The following is a 19,129-nucleotide window of genomic DNA, read 5'->3' as shown; positions in this document are numbered from 1 at the left end:
GCCATTATCTCGTGGTTTAAGGGATGGAGCCCCCCTCATCAGGGTCTGCACTGACAAGTGTGGAACCTGCTTGGGATTCACTCTTTCTCTGCCTCTCCCCCACTTGCATGTCCCCACGTGCTTCTCTCTCAAAAATAAATACACAGTAAAAAAAAGACACAGTAGATATGAGTTTAAGACATTGCCTGTTTAATTCTCTACTTCCAGCATGTAGACCCGTGCTGGAACAGTGCATGTGCAAAGTTAATGCTTGATGAAAGAATAAATGAAGGAATTGGGAAATGGTGGAAACAGAAAACCATGACTCCATATTTCTAGGTTACAATATTTAATTAATACAGCTACAGTCTTTTAAAAAGGCTTTCATACACAGCTTAAATTAATTTACTTTTAAAAAGTCCTTGGTATTATGTCAAGACAATTCATTTAGAAATACAAAATAAATATCACTGAAGTTTCTGGGTTAGATAAATTGTGGTATTGGAAGTTTGATAACTTATAGAAGAAGAAGGAATAGGAACTCTGTTATATTTTAAAAGTTTTGATTACATTTTAGGAAAGGACTTCTCAAAATTCCTTTTTTTTTTTTTTTTTTTAAAGAAGGGAAACAGGAATTGGAATCTGTAACTCTGACCTTTGCCACTAGGTGTCACCAAACACTCACTGATTGTGCCAGAACTGCCATTGACTCTAGGGAAATGGATAATTGGAGTTATTTTCTTCTTTCGTAAAGAAAAAGTCTTTTTAAAGACTTTTAATTACAGTGTCTAAAAATGGAGAGGAACTGAGGAATCCAACTCTGTTGGTTTCTTAAGATCCAGGATGGTACTCAAGGATTCCATCAACATCCTGAGTCATATAAAACAATTTGAGTACATTTTTGTGTATTTTTTTTTTTTCTAGCAAGTAGGTCTATTATGGACATTGAATGATCCCAGAAAATGTGCCTCACAAATTGTTAGGAACTATTAGTAATTCCCTTACTTTCATATAGGATTGCATATAACCAGTTTAGTTAAGAATCTTGGTAGAGCGTGAGACTCTTGATCTCTGGGTTGGGAGTTCGAGCCTCATGTGGGGTGTAGAGATTACTTAAAAATAAAAACTTTAAAGAACAACAACAAAAAGAATCTGTTATATTTTAAAAGGTTTTTTTAAGAGGACTGTTTCACCACAGCAACCTTTATATGTGTTTCTCCATTGCTGTTGTCAGAGCAATCCATCCTTTTATTTAACCAATGCACCCCTGTGCTCCTTTTTTTCAAACTTAATCAGCTGGCAGCCCTTCAGAATGCTGCATAATCTCAGACCTTCTAATCCAGTGGTTCTCAAAGACATGAGAATTGCATTATTACTATTGGGACTATATTATTATTAATATTGCTGGAGCAGTTAGAAATGCAAATTTTGGGGCCACCCAATGAATCAGAAACTTTCCAACAAGTAAAGCCCTCTCTGCATTCCTACCTTTTTTCATAACTAGGTAGCCCCTCTGTGTAAGCAAGTTCCTGGCTCTATTGGGTAGCATCATGAGATGCCTGTGTATAATCCGGCACCGTATTTGTTTTTAAAATTGCACCGCTGTCTTGCTGGTTTATAATCTTACTGTTACCTACAATTATTCCAATTTTTTCTTTCTTTCTGACGTGGTTGTGCACAGCTGGATGTTCCTCATCTTATATTTACATGAGTTTTATTTTTTCTTTTGTGGTTACTGCCTTACTATTTTCATTCTTTTTTTTGTTTATTTCTATAATTTCTCTAATTTACTAAGGTCACTTTGAATTCCGACCCATGCTCTGAATTTTATTTCTTAGTGTGATTTTGCACTCTAAAGTCATTCCAGTTTGTGGATGACAGCCTAGAACTCAAACTTTCCTAATTATTGTTTTGCTTGCTAACGTGTTTGCTTTCATGAGTGGGGCAGGGGCGGTGAAGGTGGGGCTCTGAGGAAATGCTTTTTGCTGCCTTTGGTGTCCTCTCTGTTTTACCTTTCTTCCTCAATCACACTTCCAACAAAAGATGAATTTTACTTTTTCATATGATGGGTGGCTAAAACATCTCATTCGGTGAAACTAATACTTTGTATTTTTTTTAAAAGCTCAGCAAGATCTTTGATGCACCTCTTTCTTGCATGTATACCTTGAATTATATGGCATGACTTATTCATGGAAACTCTAATTTTTCCATGAGGCATGACCAGCTAAAGTTATTAATGTCACTTAATCCACCTTGTCAATTTGCGTCCACCTAATCACCCATAATGAGTTCATTATTTTATAGGTGTTGAGCCTATGTTTGCCCAAAGGCTTACTAACTGGAAAGTTCTGATGTTTTATCCACCCATAGGAGAGTCCTACTGTCAGCTGATTTAATTGCTGTAATTAATTCCAGACACACAGAACCTACTATGTTTCAGGTGCTTTGGAATGTACCAGCAACCCTAATAATATTAGCATGTGATTGAACAACTACAAACATTCTTACATCTGCTTATCTCATGTACCCCTTGTTAGATGCAGCACTGTGAGATAGGCAGGGCAGCTGGGTTCAAGCCCATGGTCCCTGGTAATATTTGTTGCATACTTGCATTGGGGGTTCGCTGCAGAAGAAAGCTAGAGAGATTATTCTTTTTTTTTTCTTTTTCACTTTATTAAGGTTTTCAAATATAGCTGCTCCAAAACCATCTTATGTAGAGACTTGTTTATTTTCCTCTTTAAGGTTATTGCTGGTCTACCTTGTTGATGCTTTTTATGTTGTATCTCATTACTAAGAGAGAAATAGCTTAAGGGTCACAGGGCTTCAAAGAATTGCTTTTCTTCTTTATAAAACGTGAATAGTCAAAATTAGGTAAAAATCAAGAGTTTCTGTTATCAAGAGATCCCATCATGAGAATGAAAAAGCTAGCCATAGATCTGGAGAAGGTATTAGTAACCATAGAACCTTCTAGGATTAGTACCCAAAATACATAAAGAACACAAACCAATATGAAAAAGACAAACATTCCAGTATAAAAAAAGGGCAAATGACAGAAATAGGAATTTCACAGAAGAGGAAATTGGAATTCTTACTGAACATATAAAAACTTTTTTGACTTAAAAAGTAATGATGCAAATGCAAATTAACATAGTAATGAGATGCCATTGTATTTGTACTGGACTGGCCAAAATTAAGAGTCTGATAGTCCCAAGTGCTGGTAATTATGTGCAGTAATGGAAACTCACTAATAAAGCTGGTAGGAATATAAAATGGCACAGGCACTTTGAAAACAATATAGCACTGTCTTGTAAAATTGAACTTGTACCTGCTCAATGAACAAGCAGTTTTCTTTAAGGCATATAACCTAGAGGAAAATTAGTATGTGTTTGTAGTAGCAAAGCTGGGAAATACCCAAAAATCCATTGGTAGGAGAATAATATACTGTAGTACTTTCACACAATGCCATATAAAACAGTAGTGAAAATGTATGCTCAAGTTTCACGTGATAATATGGAACTTGATAAATCTTAGAAATGTAATATTGAGTGGAAAAAAGCAGGTGCAAAAACATATGTATTCTATTGTATAAAATACAAAAACAAAACAATCATTTAGGAAAACAAACCCATGTGAGAAAGCGATTTAAAAAATGCAAATAGCTGTTTCTGAGGATGAGGAGGAAGATGATGGTCTTGATGGAGAGACACAGATTAAAGAGTATCACAACTGTTTTAGTATCACAACTGTATCTTGTTTTATCACACAAGAAAACTCATAGGAGTTTTTCTTATGATTCATATTTTACAAAAGTGTTGCTTGTATTCTTCTGTATGTATTTTGTACATGTAGTGCATTAAAAAAATTTTTTTTAATGTTAATTTTTGAGAGAGACAGAGCATGAGTAGGGGAGGGGCAGAGAGAAAGGGAGACACAGAATTTGAAGCATGCTCCAGGCTTTGAGCTGTCAGCATTGAGCCTGACACAGGACTTGAACTCAACAATCTATGAGATCATGACCTGAGCCGATGTCAGTCACTTAACCAACCGAGCCACCCAGGTGCCCCCAAATAGTGCATTTTTAAATTTTTTTTTCAACGTTTTTATTTATTTTTGGGACAGAGAGAGACAGAGCATGAACGGGGGAGGGGCAGAGAGAGAGGGAGACACAGAATCGGAAACAGGCTCCAGGCTCCGAGCTGTCAGCCCAGAGCCTGACGCGGGGCTCGAACTCCCGGACCGCGAGATCGTGACCTGGCTGAAGTCGGACGCTTAACCGACTGCGCCACCCAGGCGCCCCAAAAAGTGCATTTTTAAGAAATGTAAACTGATAATTTTCATATTGGTCAAGGGACAACACATGAAGTGCATTCATGTGATAGTGTGAGGCCTTCCGATCTTTTTGTGGTTTTTACCTAATGTAATGGTGTTTCCTGCAGTGTCCTTGGCTTTCCTGTGTGGCCTGAAGCACGAGGAAGAGAGCTGTGAAGCCTCTAGCTGCACCTATGTGCAGTGTGATTTGACTGTCACCGTGGGGACAGAGAGACTGCCCCAATCATGGCCTTACCTGTACGTTTGTGAAGAAGGTCCCCAATGCCTCTTGGCACCAGATCATTGGACAGAGTCAACGTTTCCATGGTTCTCAGGCCTCTTCATCAGGTAATCCTGTTCTCTCCCTCACTGACCTTCCCCACAGATGCATGGCCAATGGACAGATGGAACCATCAGGAGCTGCAGGCTGGGTGGACATGGCCTCAGGGGCCTACCACTCTTGTTAGAGGGACCATTCCATTGTGGATTCCAGCCAGCCTGCATATCAAAGCATCTCCTGTCTTTTCAAGTGTTCCAGAGAACATCTGAAAAATCTGCCCAGTAAACAGCTCGCTTTGTTCTTGCTCAGATTTTAATATTTATCTTCCGATCCAAAGCAACATCTGGTGAATGCCAATGGGGAAAAAGATTAGACATTATGAAAAACAGAAGGCTCTTTTCCCCTTTCCTTTTTCTTTTCTTTCCAAACAGATTCACAAGTATGAAAAAAAAGTCATAGAGAAATCCAGCAGATTGCACAATGTTTATTCAAAAGAAGGGGGGATGTGCAGGCAGAATTACTGTAGACTTAGGATTTAGAAGCCATAAGCTTATAAAGAATTTTTGAACTTAGAAAACAAACAAATAGCACCACTTTCCAGGTAAAAACCCCTTTTCTAAACAAATTGAAGGAAAATGTGTTATCATGTTGGTGACTCAGGACGGCCTAATTTCCACTAGCAATTCTTTTCTCATGCAGCATGTAATTTCAGCACTGAATATCACCCTGCACTCTTCTTGATTTCTTGTCTAGATAGAGTGCTTATACCTGATGTTTTAATGAAGGCCTATTTGCCCCTTCAAAAATAAAACTAAATAAGATTGATATCCCAGAATGAAAGAGATAACGAGTCCTTTTCATGGCAGGCTGACTTTTTGATGTCCTAAGACAGCCTGTGTTTTAGTACGAATTCATCATAGGAAGAGAGGAACCTCCTGGGCTAGTTGTTTTCCAGAAGCTGTGAAGAACCCTGTTTAGATCATACAGGAAACAGTGTACTGGAGGTTGTACTCAGGCAGGACTGGATTTCAGAACTCATGAATGCTGGATACCAAGAAGCACATATCAGGTCCTGGCTCCACTGAATTTTGAATACTTCACCAAATTCCCAGGGTTCTCTGAGGTTCTTCTATGTCCTTCTCTACTGCAGGAGGTCTCTGAGGAAACTGAACCTTAGATCCTATTAAAAGTTATGCTGTTTCTATAGACATTATTTGGCAATATGCGCTGATAAACTTAAAATTTTTCATTTGCTGTGTTTCAGTAATTTCACTTCTAGGGATTTTAAGAAAGCAGTTAGAAATATGTAATACTTTGGAAAAACTACATTTTTTGAAGTTTTAGTTATAACAAAAAATTTGAAATGAAGTGTTTAATAATAAAGAATGAATCCAAATGCTAATATACCAAGATCCTTTAAAAATCACGACACAGAAAATTAGAGGAGGACAAATATCCTATGACTTCACTCATATGAGGACTTTAAGATACAAAACAGATAAACATAAGGGAAGGGAAACAAAAATAATATAAAAACGGAGGGGGACCAAAATATAAGAGACTCGTATATATGGAGAACAAACAGGGTTACTGGAGGGGTTGGGAGGGGGGTGGGCTAAATGGGTAAGGGGTGTTAAGGAATCTACTCCTGAAATCATTGTTGCACTATATGCTAACTAACTTGCATGTAAATTAAAAAAAATAAATAAAAATAAAAAAAGTCATGATGCAGAATATTTAACTGGAAAGGGAGATGCTTACAATATGTTGGTAGGTAAAAGGTACAGGTCACAAAATAGTGCATCAATTTAATCTTAAAGGTGTACATATAGTATGTGTTTATACATGCATATAACAGGTGATTAGAAAAAAGACTGGAAGGATGTAGTCTAAAATGTTGAATGCCTACCCTATGTGGTTGGAGTATTACTTCTATTTATTGGGTTTTTATGTTTTTTTTTTTTTTTTTTTTTAGTGAACATATACCAATTTAATAACCAGAAAACACATAACTATCAGAGGCCAGAAGGACAGAAGTAGAGTAAGAAGGAAGGAAAGTTCTCTATGTGAGCTTGGAAAAGTATTTAAGGTCTTGGAGGCCAAAGTAAGGAGTTTAGAGTTTAGGTTCTATTCTAAGGAAACAATATCTTTCCAGAGTCACACAGTCTAGCCTTGGTGGTGTCAGGACTGGAAACCAAGCCTCTGAATGACAGTGTACTTGGCCTGATGCTGTGCCTTCAGCATCAGTGATGGGAGCCTGGGCTGAAGTGAGCAGTTCAATGATATTCCAGAACCACTAGAAGCAATTTCAGGCTAACTGAGGGAGACATAAACACTGCCGATGTTTTGTTGCCTGTCCTAGATAGCGTATCCAAGATTACCTGCTTACTTTGGGCTCTGATCAGACCAACTGAAAGAACCATAGATTAGGAGTCAGGAAACTTAGGTTCTAGAAATCTTTTTGCCACCATTTGGACCAAAACTGTTTATCTCCTTCCCTCAAAATAAATATTTGTGTGTCTTTCTGCACATATATGTTCTGTGTGTGTGTGTGTGTGTATGTGTGTGTCACACACACACATATTTAAATGTGCCCATTTGTACTACTTAACTGATAGAATTATGGAAGAAAACATGGAATAATAACTATTAGGAAACTCTGAAAATTTGTAAATGTTAGTCTATTTTATTTGAAGTTTATTTTTTGGGAGGGGGGAGGGGCAGAGAGAGAGAGAATCCCAAGCAGGCTCTGCCTTGTCAGCGAGCCTGATACAGAGCTTGAACTCATGAGTTGTGAGATCATGACCTGAGCTGAAGTCGGACGCTTAACCGACTAGGCCACTTAAGTGCCCCAGTGGTCTATTTTTGATATCCTGGTGTCTCTGCTAATTTTGATGATGGATTTTTAATGAAAAGTAGTCTCCAGGGAGATAACCAGGGGGGAGAAAAAAAATATATATATATATATTATCTAAAGCTTGGTTAAAAAAAAAAGGTCTAAGATAATAAAAAGTGGTTTTAGGGGCACCTGGGTGGCTCAGTGGGTTGGGTGGCTGACTTTAGCTCAGGTCATGATCTTCTGGTTCATGAGTTTGGGCCCTGAATTGGGCCCTGTGCTGACAGCTCGGAGCCTGAAGCCTGCTTCAGACTCTGTGTCTCCTTCTCTCTCTGCCCTTTTCCTGCTTATGCTCTCTTTCTCTCTCTCAAAAAAAAAAAAAAAACATTAAAATAAAGTGGTTTTAACTCTTTCCGAGCAGTATGACATGATTAGGGAAGACAGTGCATGAGAGAGGAGCTGGGTGATTTACTCCATTTTATTCTAGTCTTTGCTGATGAAGATCCTGGAAAGGGCAGTAGAAGGCTCATTAGCAGGGTAGAAAACCAAGACCAAAAGAAAGGTTGTATAGGAAGTTTGTTACTCCTTTCCTTGAGTTCAAGTTTGTATTCTAGATCATTTGTGTCACTGAGTACAAATTAGTTGTTGGTAGGATTGAGAATCCACTGCTGGTAATGAAGATAAGAGTGGGCCACAGAGCAGACAGAGGAGACAGACAAACACTCTTTCCCTATAAAGGGTAAAAGGGGATTCTGGAAATTTAGACAATTAAGTTTGTGTTATCCCTGACAGAATTCTAGAATGAATTATTAATCATATGGTCTGTGAGCTTTCAGAAATAAAACTACAGATCTCCCTCGACTTAACCATGAGGTTATGACCCAATAAAGCCATTGTAAGTTGAAAATATTATAAGTTGAAAATGCATTTAATACACTTAACATACCTAGTATCATAACTTAGTCTAGTCTACCTTAAACATGCTCAGAACACTTATATTAGCCTACAGTTGGGCAAAATCGCCTAACATGAAGGCCATTTTATAATAAATTGTTGAATATCTCATGTAGTTTATTGGCTACTAAAACACGAAAAACAGAATGGTTGTATAGGGACAGGATGGCCCTAAGTGTGTTGACTGTTTACCTTCATGATATTTTGTCTGACTGGGAGCTGCTTTTGCCTGTCATCATGAGAGAGGATTGTAACACATATCTCTAGTCCAGGAAAAGATCCAAGTTCAAAATTAGAAATACAGTTTCTACTAACTGCATCTTGCTTTCATACTATCATAAAGTCAAAAAATCATAAGTCAAATCTTTATAACTCAAGGACCATTTGTAGCTATCTGGGTACTGATTCATAAGGAAAATAATGGGTGGCAAACCAAATTTGTTTACTTTCTGATAAATTTATAAGTGATTTCTGATGGAAATATAGAGGGAGAGTTTCTCAAACTATTCCAACATCTCCAATCCCCACCCGAGTGGCAAAAGAAAGGTTCTAGCTGCAAAGTTGAGTGGCCTAACACACTGGCTTTGAAGTCAGGTGTTTTATTTGAAAAACCTATGTGAACTTTGCATTCTATTCCACCATGTTGCCATATTTGTCAAAATATTACATGACATTTTAATATAAAAGCTAAATTACTTTCCTGAATCTTTGAGAACAAGTGACACTTCAGGAGCAAATGCTTTATTTACCCTGTGGCTCTGTCTACCCCTTGGATGATGGCTCAGCTAAATGGATTTGGAGTTACAACTGGCTCCAGGTTCAAAATGCATTAGAACAATGGGTCCACATCAGTGAGAAGACATGTAACAATAACGAATGTCAATTCTCACATTTCCATTTCAACAATAATATCGCCAACACCACTAAACCAAAAACTGTAATGAGTTGCCTCTCTCAAACACTGTGTGCCAGATTCTTTACAAATCATTTTGTAGGTTGCATTTCACCCCCCCTGCTCAGCACCTCTATAAAATAGGTACCTGATAATGATAACTCCATTTTATAAACATGGGAACCAAAGCTTAGAGAGTAATGTCCTCACAGCGTCCTAGAGATGGTAAATATCAGCTGGGGGATTCATATCTAGCTGGCCTGCTTTCAAGCCTAACCTCTGCATGCTAATGCTTCTCAGGAAATCACATGAACAAATGCAACATGGTAAAATCCTCAGGTAGTTGTGGATCCGAGACTTTGAATTTACCACCACCTTAATTTAAGCATGGAGCTACAAAACAAGCACAGTGTTGGTTGCCATGGGAGGGAGAGCTCAGATAAGCACAGACCATGGCCCTAGTGGTTAACACAAACTATGGGTGTTCAGTTCTGGGCCACATGATGTTAAAATATGGACCATCTAGAGTAAGTCCAGAGTACGGGGGGCATGGAAGTCATGACTTGGGTGAATGTGAAGCTGGGAATATTTTATCATGAAGAGTTGAAGACTAAGTAGATATGGTAGTTATCCTTTTCACTATTTCTAGCAAATTGTGGGAGAAACCATGTTGACATTGATTTGAGAAAAGAGGTTCCAGTTCGGCATGACTTATAGTTTCTCAGGCAGTGAGTGAACTTTTGCTCTTTCCATGACCCTTCCTCGTCTTCCCTTCTTCCCATGAAGAAGACCGATCATTCTTCATGCTGATGTTTAAACAGCATCTCAAAACTTGAGAGTACTGCTCTAGGAGACAGGACACCTGAGTTCTCATCTTGGAACTGCTATACTGCTACGTTTGGCCTTTTGTGAATCTCCTGATCTGTGTGGGTTATGTTCTTTATGCCTCTACCTACTTTACTGGCCAAAATGAGATCATACAAATGAAACTGTTGAAAAGTATAAGACATCATGCACTATTGTTACTAATACTCTTTGAGTTAGTTGCAACAACGCCTAAAGCCAGGATTATTGTTGAGTAAATGTCACACCTGTTGGGGACAATAGCCTGCAATAACCATGCTTTCACCTCTGCTACACAGCATATTTTTAGACTTTCTGCAATGCTACACTGCTGTTTTTCATTTTAAATCCAGTCTGGCTTCTCTCCTTAAAGCAAGAGGACTTTTAAAGTGAGTGGCTGGTAGTATAACTGGCACATATATCGAATCTCCTTAGTCTGGGCTGTTAAGTAAGTTTAATTAATTTACTAAGTTAATGTTCCACTGCTAGCAACAGAGCCTCATTGCCATCAGCTGGGGAGAGGGAATTGAAAGCCTAAATGAGCTCATTTTTTCACAGTTGGAATTAGGGACCAGTTAGCCAGTTGTGTGGGTTTTCCAATTTCTCCATCTGCCCTGGGGGGATTCAGGCAATTCACTCCCCCAACACTAAGTGTGAGTAAGAACAGAAAGAGGAAAGGGGAAAAGAAAAAAAAAAAACACCTCTTCCCAACATTTGCTTCCATTTTTGGCACTGGAAGTATTGTGTGCACATTGCTTGTTAAGTTGGGTTTTGGAGAAGCTTTTGCTAATATTCCTAATAGATTCGGAAAAGAGAAAGGCCTCAGCGAAAGATATTTACCATGTGCATTTTCATTGCAGGGTGTGCAGATAAAAGGAAAACAAATAAACAATAAAAGAATGGAAACAAAATTACGGAAATTTGCAAAATTTGACAAATGGTGGCCTGTAGTTGCCACAAGCTAATGGCTTGCAATGATTAATAAGAGTAAAAATAATTGCATTTCATTAAGATTGATGACACCCCATTTAACCTCCCCTCTCGTTTCAGCCCTAAAGTGGAAAGAGATGAAGTTCTCATCTATAATAGCTCCTGTAACATTACCATGGAAACTGAGGCAAAGATGGAGTGTGAGACGCCTAATCAGCCAATTACCGCCAAGATTACTGAGATACGGAAAAGCCGGGGCCAGAACACTCAGGTATAATCAAATCTTTTTTACAGACTGATTCAAACAGCTCAAATTAAATTTGTAATATTGTGTACATTAAAAAAACAATTTAGTCCAAATGGCAGCGATATGTAATATTAAATGCTCTCAAACTTTGAGAAGCTGGTCTAATGCACAACATCTGAATTCGTAGTTAACTCTGGTTAATCATATATTTTCTCAAAAATAAATGAGTGCTGCCTGGGCTCTTTTAAAGCAAATTCTGAACAGATAATCTCCTCCGCATTTTGTCCTGCTTTCTGCGTGCATGTTTGAAAGGGGCTCTCTGTGGTTTATTTCTTCATGAAATAAATGGCCCTCAATTTAACCAGGCCCTTCTGGAAGGTTTCCAAATCACTCAGCCATCCTCAGTTGGCGGGATGGCAATGTCTGCTGGTCCATCCGGTTCATCTGTTCCATGGAGATCAGAGTGGAAGCTTCAGCTTCTGAGGTGATTACATGGAAATTAGAACTGGGAAGCACTGTGGGGGCATTTGGTCTAGCCTCTTTACCTTAATTTATCTGTTTGGAAATAATCTAAACCACCCCTCCAAGTGGCTCCCCTAAGAATGTGTTCTTAAAAGTCCCCACTGAGAGAGAGTGTCCATAGCCTCCTCAGGGAGTTTTTGAGAATTGAAATCAGAGGCTGAGGGCTCTTTGGAACTATATCAGATCATCTTTTACAACTCTCTGGACTTCTCATGATGCATGGATAAAAAATAATATTTATTGAGCACCTACTCCCTTAGGTGCCGTTTTCATTATGAAAGCAATTCTTTGATTTCCTTTTTGTCTCTTTGATTTGGAAGAAACATTAATGGAGTGCCTATTATGTGCTGCACACTACATGAGATTGTCTACTGAATGCTGCTTCGGTTAAACCTTCCCAATCCCAAACTATACTTCCTGGGTTTGTAGGCATAGTTTTTGTTTATTATTATTATTTTTTAATGTTTATTTATTTGTTTGGAGAGAGAGTGCTCAAGTGGGGCAGGAAGGGGCAGACAGAGAGAGGGAGAGAGAGAATCCCAAACAGGCTCCATGCCGTCAGCTCAGAGCCTGATGCAGGGCTCGAACTCACAAACCGTGAGATCACTACCTGAGCCGAAATTAAGAGTCAGCCGCTTAACTGACTGAGCTACTCAGGTGCCCCCCGTGCCCCTCTCTTGGCAGTTGGCTGTCAGCGATAGCTCAAATGTTTATCATAGGGCAGTAACTTTGCTAATTGTATTGTGTATCAGTGTTGTATTGTGGAACGAGAGCCATAGGACACTGAGTAACCTTGAAGCCTTCCCAAGCCCCGGTTTCTGCCTGAGCACTAATGTGGGCTGTTGGGATGCTCGTGTGAAGAATGCCAGTGAAAGGGAGGGAGAGGCAGTTTGCACAGTGCCTAAGTGCGGGCTCTAGAGCTAGACTGTGGGGGTTTGAACATATCATTTGCCACCTGGTGGACTTCAGACAAGTTGCTTAACCCCTCTGTGCTTCAGTTTTCTCATCTGTAAAGTGGGGATAATAATAGTACCCACCTAATAAGATTGGTTGGAGGTTCATATCCTAACATGTGAGCCATTGTAACCACTCCTCACAGCAGACAAATGTCCAGTGTTAGCTGATACTGGCAGGGCTAGTTTGTTGGTAGTAGTGTTAGCAAATGATCTGCCATTATTTCTGTATGGGGCTTGCTGCTTTGACCAGATCATTTTGCTTCTTAGATTCCATTTAATTTTTCATCATCTCAAGGAGTAATTTTGAATTTTTGTCAGAGGTCTAAATGCCTCAGTCTTCTTTAAATTTGTATGCAGCATGTATTTATTGAGATCCAGCCATGTTCAAGGTTCTCTGCCATGCTCTGAAAGAAATAAAAAGTAACATGGAAAGAGACCCCTTTAGGGGATAATAGGGAAGAGAGACCATATAAGAAGTAGGTGAGGTTCAAAGCTGGACACATAGTGTCCATTAATCACAGTTGCATGGAATGTTGGCACCATCCAGACAAGCCCCCTCATTCAAGAGATGAGCTAACAGATCCTTAAAGAGAGGTGGCCTGACAAAGGTCACACACCTAGTAATTTGGCATCATAGCCCACATGGCCATAAATCATTATGAGGGATGTAAACCATTTAATCTTTACGAACCAGCTGGGCTTGTGTGTGAAAATCTACTAGGCTAGTGCCAGTGTCTAGGAGATACCAGTCCTGGTATGTATGGTTACCCTATAGGTGTTGGGATGTCTGTTTTCCCTTCTCAGGTGTGGTGTTGACCTGTTACCTGTGTAGGCATACACAATTGCCTTATCTGGACCTGAATCTGGGGAAAACCAGTGCTGACAGGTGCTTAACTGGGACTAGAATTCAGGTCTCCAGCTCTAAGTACTAGGTGAGAACCTTGGAACATATCTTTCATAAAATGTTAATGAGTATTTTGTGATGCAAGTGTTCCAAGGTCAAATACATTTGTGACAGCTGGATTAAAGAAAGGTATGTATTTTTTCTCCCCCAAAGGACTTTTGAGAATGTTCACATGTGAACACGTAATGCGAATTTCTAAGAGAGAGCTTTTGTGTGGAGTATTATCCAAATCTGTTTGTCCCCGGACCATCTTACTTTCAGAATCTCTCTTGTGTTCATATGTGTTTGCTGCTCTTAGGAAAATGTTGCTCATGCTGTGCTATTCCCCTACTGTCAAGTGGGGTATCAGAGGTGGGAAAGATTATTTCCATATGGGGCAGTCATCCAGGTCTGCTGAAGCAGGTGGCATTTGTATCATGCCTTGAAGAATGGGCAGGGGTTAGGCATTCAGGGTTGCCAAGGAAAGGTGTTTCTGTAGAGGAACCAGGATGCACAAGTCACTGAGGCAAGAACCCATAGGGACAGTGCAAAGAACATGATGTGTGTGAAGGGGACTAGTGAGTTGTAGGTTTGGAATGGTAGGCTGGGATTGTGATGGAAGGCTAAGTGTTTGGCCATTGAATTCATCAGGTGACGGGTTATCTTTGAGCAGTTACTGCATGATCACAGGTGTGCTTTAGTCACACAAAACAGTGTTATCTGTTTGTTGTGTGTGGGGTAACTTGGGCAAGCCACGGGAGGCAGGAGCATCTCAACTGGGCGACAGAGCACCGAACTAGGGAAGTAGTGGAGGGAATGGAGAGGAGGAACACACACGATAGTCTGCACTTGATAACTTGGGTTAGTCAAAGTGTTCAAAGATATGGAAAAGGAAATGTGGTAGGTAAGAAAATGGCATGCCGACTCTTGAAAACGATCTCTTCAAATTTTTGAAATATACATAACATATACATCCATGCTCATGACTCCCCAGTTGTAATCTTCCCCTCCATCCCAAAGCTCTCTCCTGAGCTTTAGATTCCTGAACCTTAAGGCTTACTGATCTCTTTCCCTGGATATGGAAGTGGCACCTCAAATCTCTCAGATTCTAAATTCAACTCCTGATTGTCCCTGCTTGTCTGTGCTGCTCCTTGTTACCCACCATAGTCCTGGACTGAGTTGGTGTCTTTTCAGTTGTTCAGGTCATGGAGACATTTTTGGACTTCCAAATTCTACGTCAGATCCATCAGGAAATTATGCTGATTGTACCTTTAATCTGACTACTTTGTACCAAGTCAGCTATCGTCATCACTACCATGCTTTACTGAGTATTACAAGACTCACCCAACTGGTTCACTTGTTTCCACCCTGGCCTCCCTTCAGGCTCTTTTAATGGGACTCTCATGATCATTTCGAAATATCTCAGATGATTTCACTCTTCTCACCAACTTTCTATTGGCTCCCAAATTCTCTTGCAATTAATAGCTGAGTTCTTACTTGACCTAAGGGGCCATTTTATGCACCAACCCCCTCCTCCAGTCCCTCTCTATATTTACCCCTCATTTCTGTCACATGTACCTTCTCTGTTCCAAGCCCTTGGAAGTCGGGCTTGGAACTTCCTTCCAAGGAAGGAGTATTGGCTCCTTGCAGTTCTTGGAACCTACCAGGCTTGCTTCCATACTGAAACCTTTGCATTGACTATTCCTTCTACTTTGAATACTCTTCCTCCTCCTTTTTGAGATATAACCTTTTACTTTTATAAATGTAATGTAAATGTAAAAGCTGAAATGTTGCTTCCTCATCAAGGTCTACCTTTACCACCCTATTTAAAACTGTGCCCCACTGCTGCTCATTCCATATATCATACTTGTAATTTCACTTAATCTGTTCTATTTTCCCATAGTCCTTATCACCTGCCAATATGCTACATCAGTTACTAATTTATTATGTTTATTGTTTAGTGTCTGACTTGCTAGAATGTGATCTTCCAGAAGGCAGAAATGTTGACCTGCCTTGTTCACTCGTATATCCCAAGTGCCTAGAACAGAGACTGAATCAATTGTACTAACAGTATAGAAATGCAAACAGGGGTAGTTAAAACAAGCCAAATCACATATTGCTTCTCTAATCCTGTCCCCTGAAGATTCTTATCTGAAAGGAAACAGACACACCCACACACAGGTGTACCCACACCCATTTCCACACAAAAATGCTATTGTGTTATTTATCTTGTTCTTCAAGTTGTATTTTTAAAAAGTTTTTATTATTTATTTTTGAGAAAGACAGTATGAGCAGGGGAAGGGCAGAGAGAGAGGAAGAGTGTCAAGTAAGCTGTCGGCACAGAGCCTGGTGTAACTCACGAAATGTGAGATTGTGATCTGAGCCAGAATCAAGAGTTGGACCCTTAATTGAGCCACCCAGGCTCCTCATAACCTGTAATAATAATAATAAAAAAATCTAATGGAACTCTAGGATATAAGCTCCTTTGAATAGAACTTGGTTTTGCCACTGCTGTTTCCAAATGCTTTGAACTAGGCCAGTATGTGGCAGATCTCATTAAAAATTATGGAATGGATGAATGGATTTACAAATGAATGAATACATCATGGTCTTCTTTTCATTTCAGCTCAGGTATGTTTTTCTTTTCTTTACAAGGCATTAATTATGCCTACTATGTATTACTGTGATACACTGAAAAAAGAAAATCTATTAGAGCAAAGAATTCAAAGAATGCTGGAAAACACTATAAGGTGCTCTAAGACAACCAGCAGTTTTGAAGGATTTCTGAAGGACAAATAGTGGATTGGGTTGGATGGGTAGAGAAACCACAGTAGAACAAACACAAAGCAAGCAAGTTTGGAGAGAACTGATAGAATATAAGCTATACTTTTCTTTTTTTTAATATATTTTTTAATTTTTTAATGTTTTTATTTATTTTTGAGACAGAGAGAGACAGAGCATGAGCAGGGAAGGGGCAGAGAGAGAGGGAGACACAGAATCGGAAGCAGGCTCCAGGCTCTGAGCCATCAGCACAGAGCCTGATGCGGGGCTCGAACTCACAGACTGTGAGATCATGACCTGAGCTGAAGTCAGACGCTCAACCTACTGAGCCACCCAGGTGCCCCTAAGCTATACTTTTCTATGGAACTCTGGGAGAAATTCCAAGCTGGGCCAGGGCAGATACTGAGTCGGGGTAATTAACAGAGGGATTGATTGTGGGAATTGCTGGGTTGACAATTTTTCTCTCTCCCTCCTATCCTCCTTCTCCATCCCTCCCTGTCTCCCTCTCCCAATCTTTTCCTTCTCCTCCCTCCCTCTACATCATCACTCCCTCCCTGCTACCCCCTCCCTCCCTCTCTCTTTCCCTTTGTACATGAAGTGGTTGGATTTGTGGCTCTCAGGGTGAAGTCTTAAGTTTAGCCCATAAAACAGAGAGGAATTGTTTGTTTGGATTTTGTCTACTATGGATGTTAGGACCCTTGTTAAACTCAGTCAAACCCATAGCAACTTTGAAACTCCAGGGAAGGAGGGAGGGGCAGGAACATAACATTCTCCCCATTTCTGCCTCAAAGGGATTCCTTTACATTCACTTGACTGATCCAGATGTTTCACCCAGCAATTTCAGTTGTGCTAACTGGAAGAGGTTTCTCTGAACATCTGATCTGCCATATCAGTGAAAAAAGAAGTCTGAAAACAATGCTGTTCAAGTTATCTGCAAAATGATGTTAAACCTAGAATCCTATATGCAGTCAAATACTATTTGGTATAAGAACAAAATAAAGACATGCACACTATACAAAGTTCAGAAAGTTTATCACCCTTGTGCACTCTCTTAAAAATGATATACTCTGGCAAATTGTAAAATTAATTCAGGCATGGAGATGATATGGGATACAAGAAACAGCAATGAACCAATATCCCCCAAAACAGCAATGAACCAATATCCCCCAAAACAGCCAAAAAAAACCCCGAAAAAACACAAAAAAAACCCGACGATAAAAAGTGTTGAAAATGTGGCTGTGAAACTTACTATAGATAAGAATAGATTCTTAACCATGCAGAGTCAGGAACCTGTTTCAAGTTAGGTATATTAAAAGGAGAACAAGAAACAGAGGCATAAATCTCTTCTTTGACAAAATGAGGTATTTGTAACACAAACACAAACATTATATGAAGATGAAAGGCACATATGATTTAAGTTCCTGCAAAGGGAAATTTCTATAAAAGGCAAGACAATTTGCCCCAAAAAACCCTAAACAAGCTTTAGGTTTACAGAAATGTAAGTACCAGGAAAGAGGTCTGAAGCAGGATGCTAAAAATTAAGTGTGTGTGTGGATTATTTGAAATACCCTATAAAGAATGGCAAGATCCCCAGAATACTGCTGCTCGCCAACCCAACCAGATATCTATTCCTACCCCTCCCACTAGGAGACAGAGGCATAATTTGTACACAGATTGAATTAGTGAGATATTAATTAGGTGCTGATAGCAAAAGTAAGGAGATGAGGATGGTGGATGGTACTGAAATCTGGCAGATGAATGGAAAGTCTTCTTTCTTTAGAGAGAGGTCAACTTCCCTTGATCCCATTAAATTCTTTCTTCTGCCCAGCTTGGAATTCTGGCAACCCAAATTCTCCTCCTTCTAGAAAGGAGTCGAAGATCCTTCTTTGGAGAGATTCAGCCAGAGTAAAGACCCACAGATTTTTATATTTGAAAGCCTCATGAAGTTCAACTTAGATCATCCTCTTAGATTTTTAGTGCATTGCTCTTGAATGTGAATGGAAGGGCTTCTGGGTTTGGCCATGAGAGATTAATGAGTTCTAGACTTACCCTCCTGCCACAACCAACTACAAAACCTGTCAGAATAAATTTTGGACATTGGATAATAGCACAAGGTTGTGGTTCTTGAGAGAAGGGGCTGGGGCACATGAAGAGTGGCTTTCTGTCTGGGAGTACAGTTCCAAACACAGCACTGGGAAATAGAACCCAAGCAGAGAGAAACAATCTCATTGGAAGAAGCAATCAGGTATCACAGTTCAGGGCACTTAATGTAGGGAGCTGGTATGGAAAAGGATGTAGAGGTAGGAGGGACAGAAAAGTATTCAATGAGGGGCACCTGGGTGGTTCAGTCGGTTAAGCTTCTGACTCTTGATTTCGGTTCAGAACGGTCATGATCTCACAATTCTTGACATCAGACCCCGAATTGGGCTCTGTGCTGACAGGAATGGAGCCTGCTTGGGATCCTCTCCCTTTCTCTCTCTCTCTCTCTCTCTCTCTCTCTCTCTCTGCCCCTCTCCTCACATTCTCTCCCTCTCTTTCAAAAATATAAATACACATTTAAAAAAAAAGAAAAAAATATTTTTTATAGTTACAAACAGGCCTGCAAACCACAAGAGACTTTTGCATACAGGGAACAAACTGAGGGTAGAACGGGGTGGCGCGGTGGGTAAAATGAGTGATGGGCATTGAGGAGGGCACTTGTTGGGATGTGCACTGGAT

At 39.8% G+C, this 19,129-nt stretch overlaps 1 protein-coding gene across 1 annotated transcript in view; it reads left to right on the top strand.

Moving 5' to 3' along the window:
• The window catches only part of PKHD1 (PKHD1 ciliary IPT domain containing fibrocystin/polyductin), a 484,305-nt gene that overhangs the window by 78,448 nt on the left and 386,728 nt on the right, over nt 1-19,129 (top strand). Inside the window, 2 exon segments of the mRNA XM_043591641.1 lie at nt 4,416-4,635; nt 11,143-11,293. Coding sequence (XP_043447576.1) covers nt 4,416-4,635; nt 11,143-11,293 — 371 coding nt within the window.

This window comes from Prionailurus bengalensis, chromosome B2, assembly GCF_016509475.1.
Source record: "Prionailurus bengalensis isolate Pbe53 chromosome B2, Fcat_Pben_1.1_paternal_pri, whole genome shotgun sequence".
NCBI lineage: Eukaryota > Metazoa > Chordata > Mammalia > Carnivora > Felidae > Prionailurus > Prionailurus bengalensis.
Note: the sequence above shows the minus strand (reverse complement) of the source record. Positions and strands in the feature narration are given on the sequence as shown.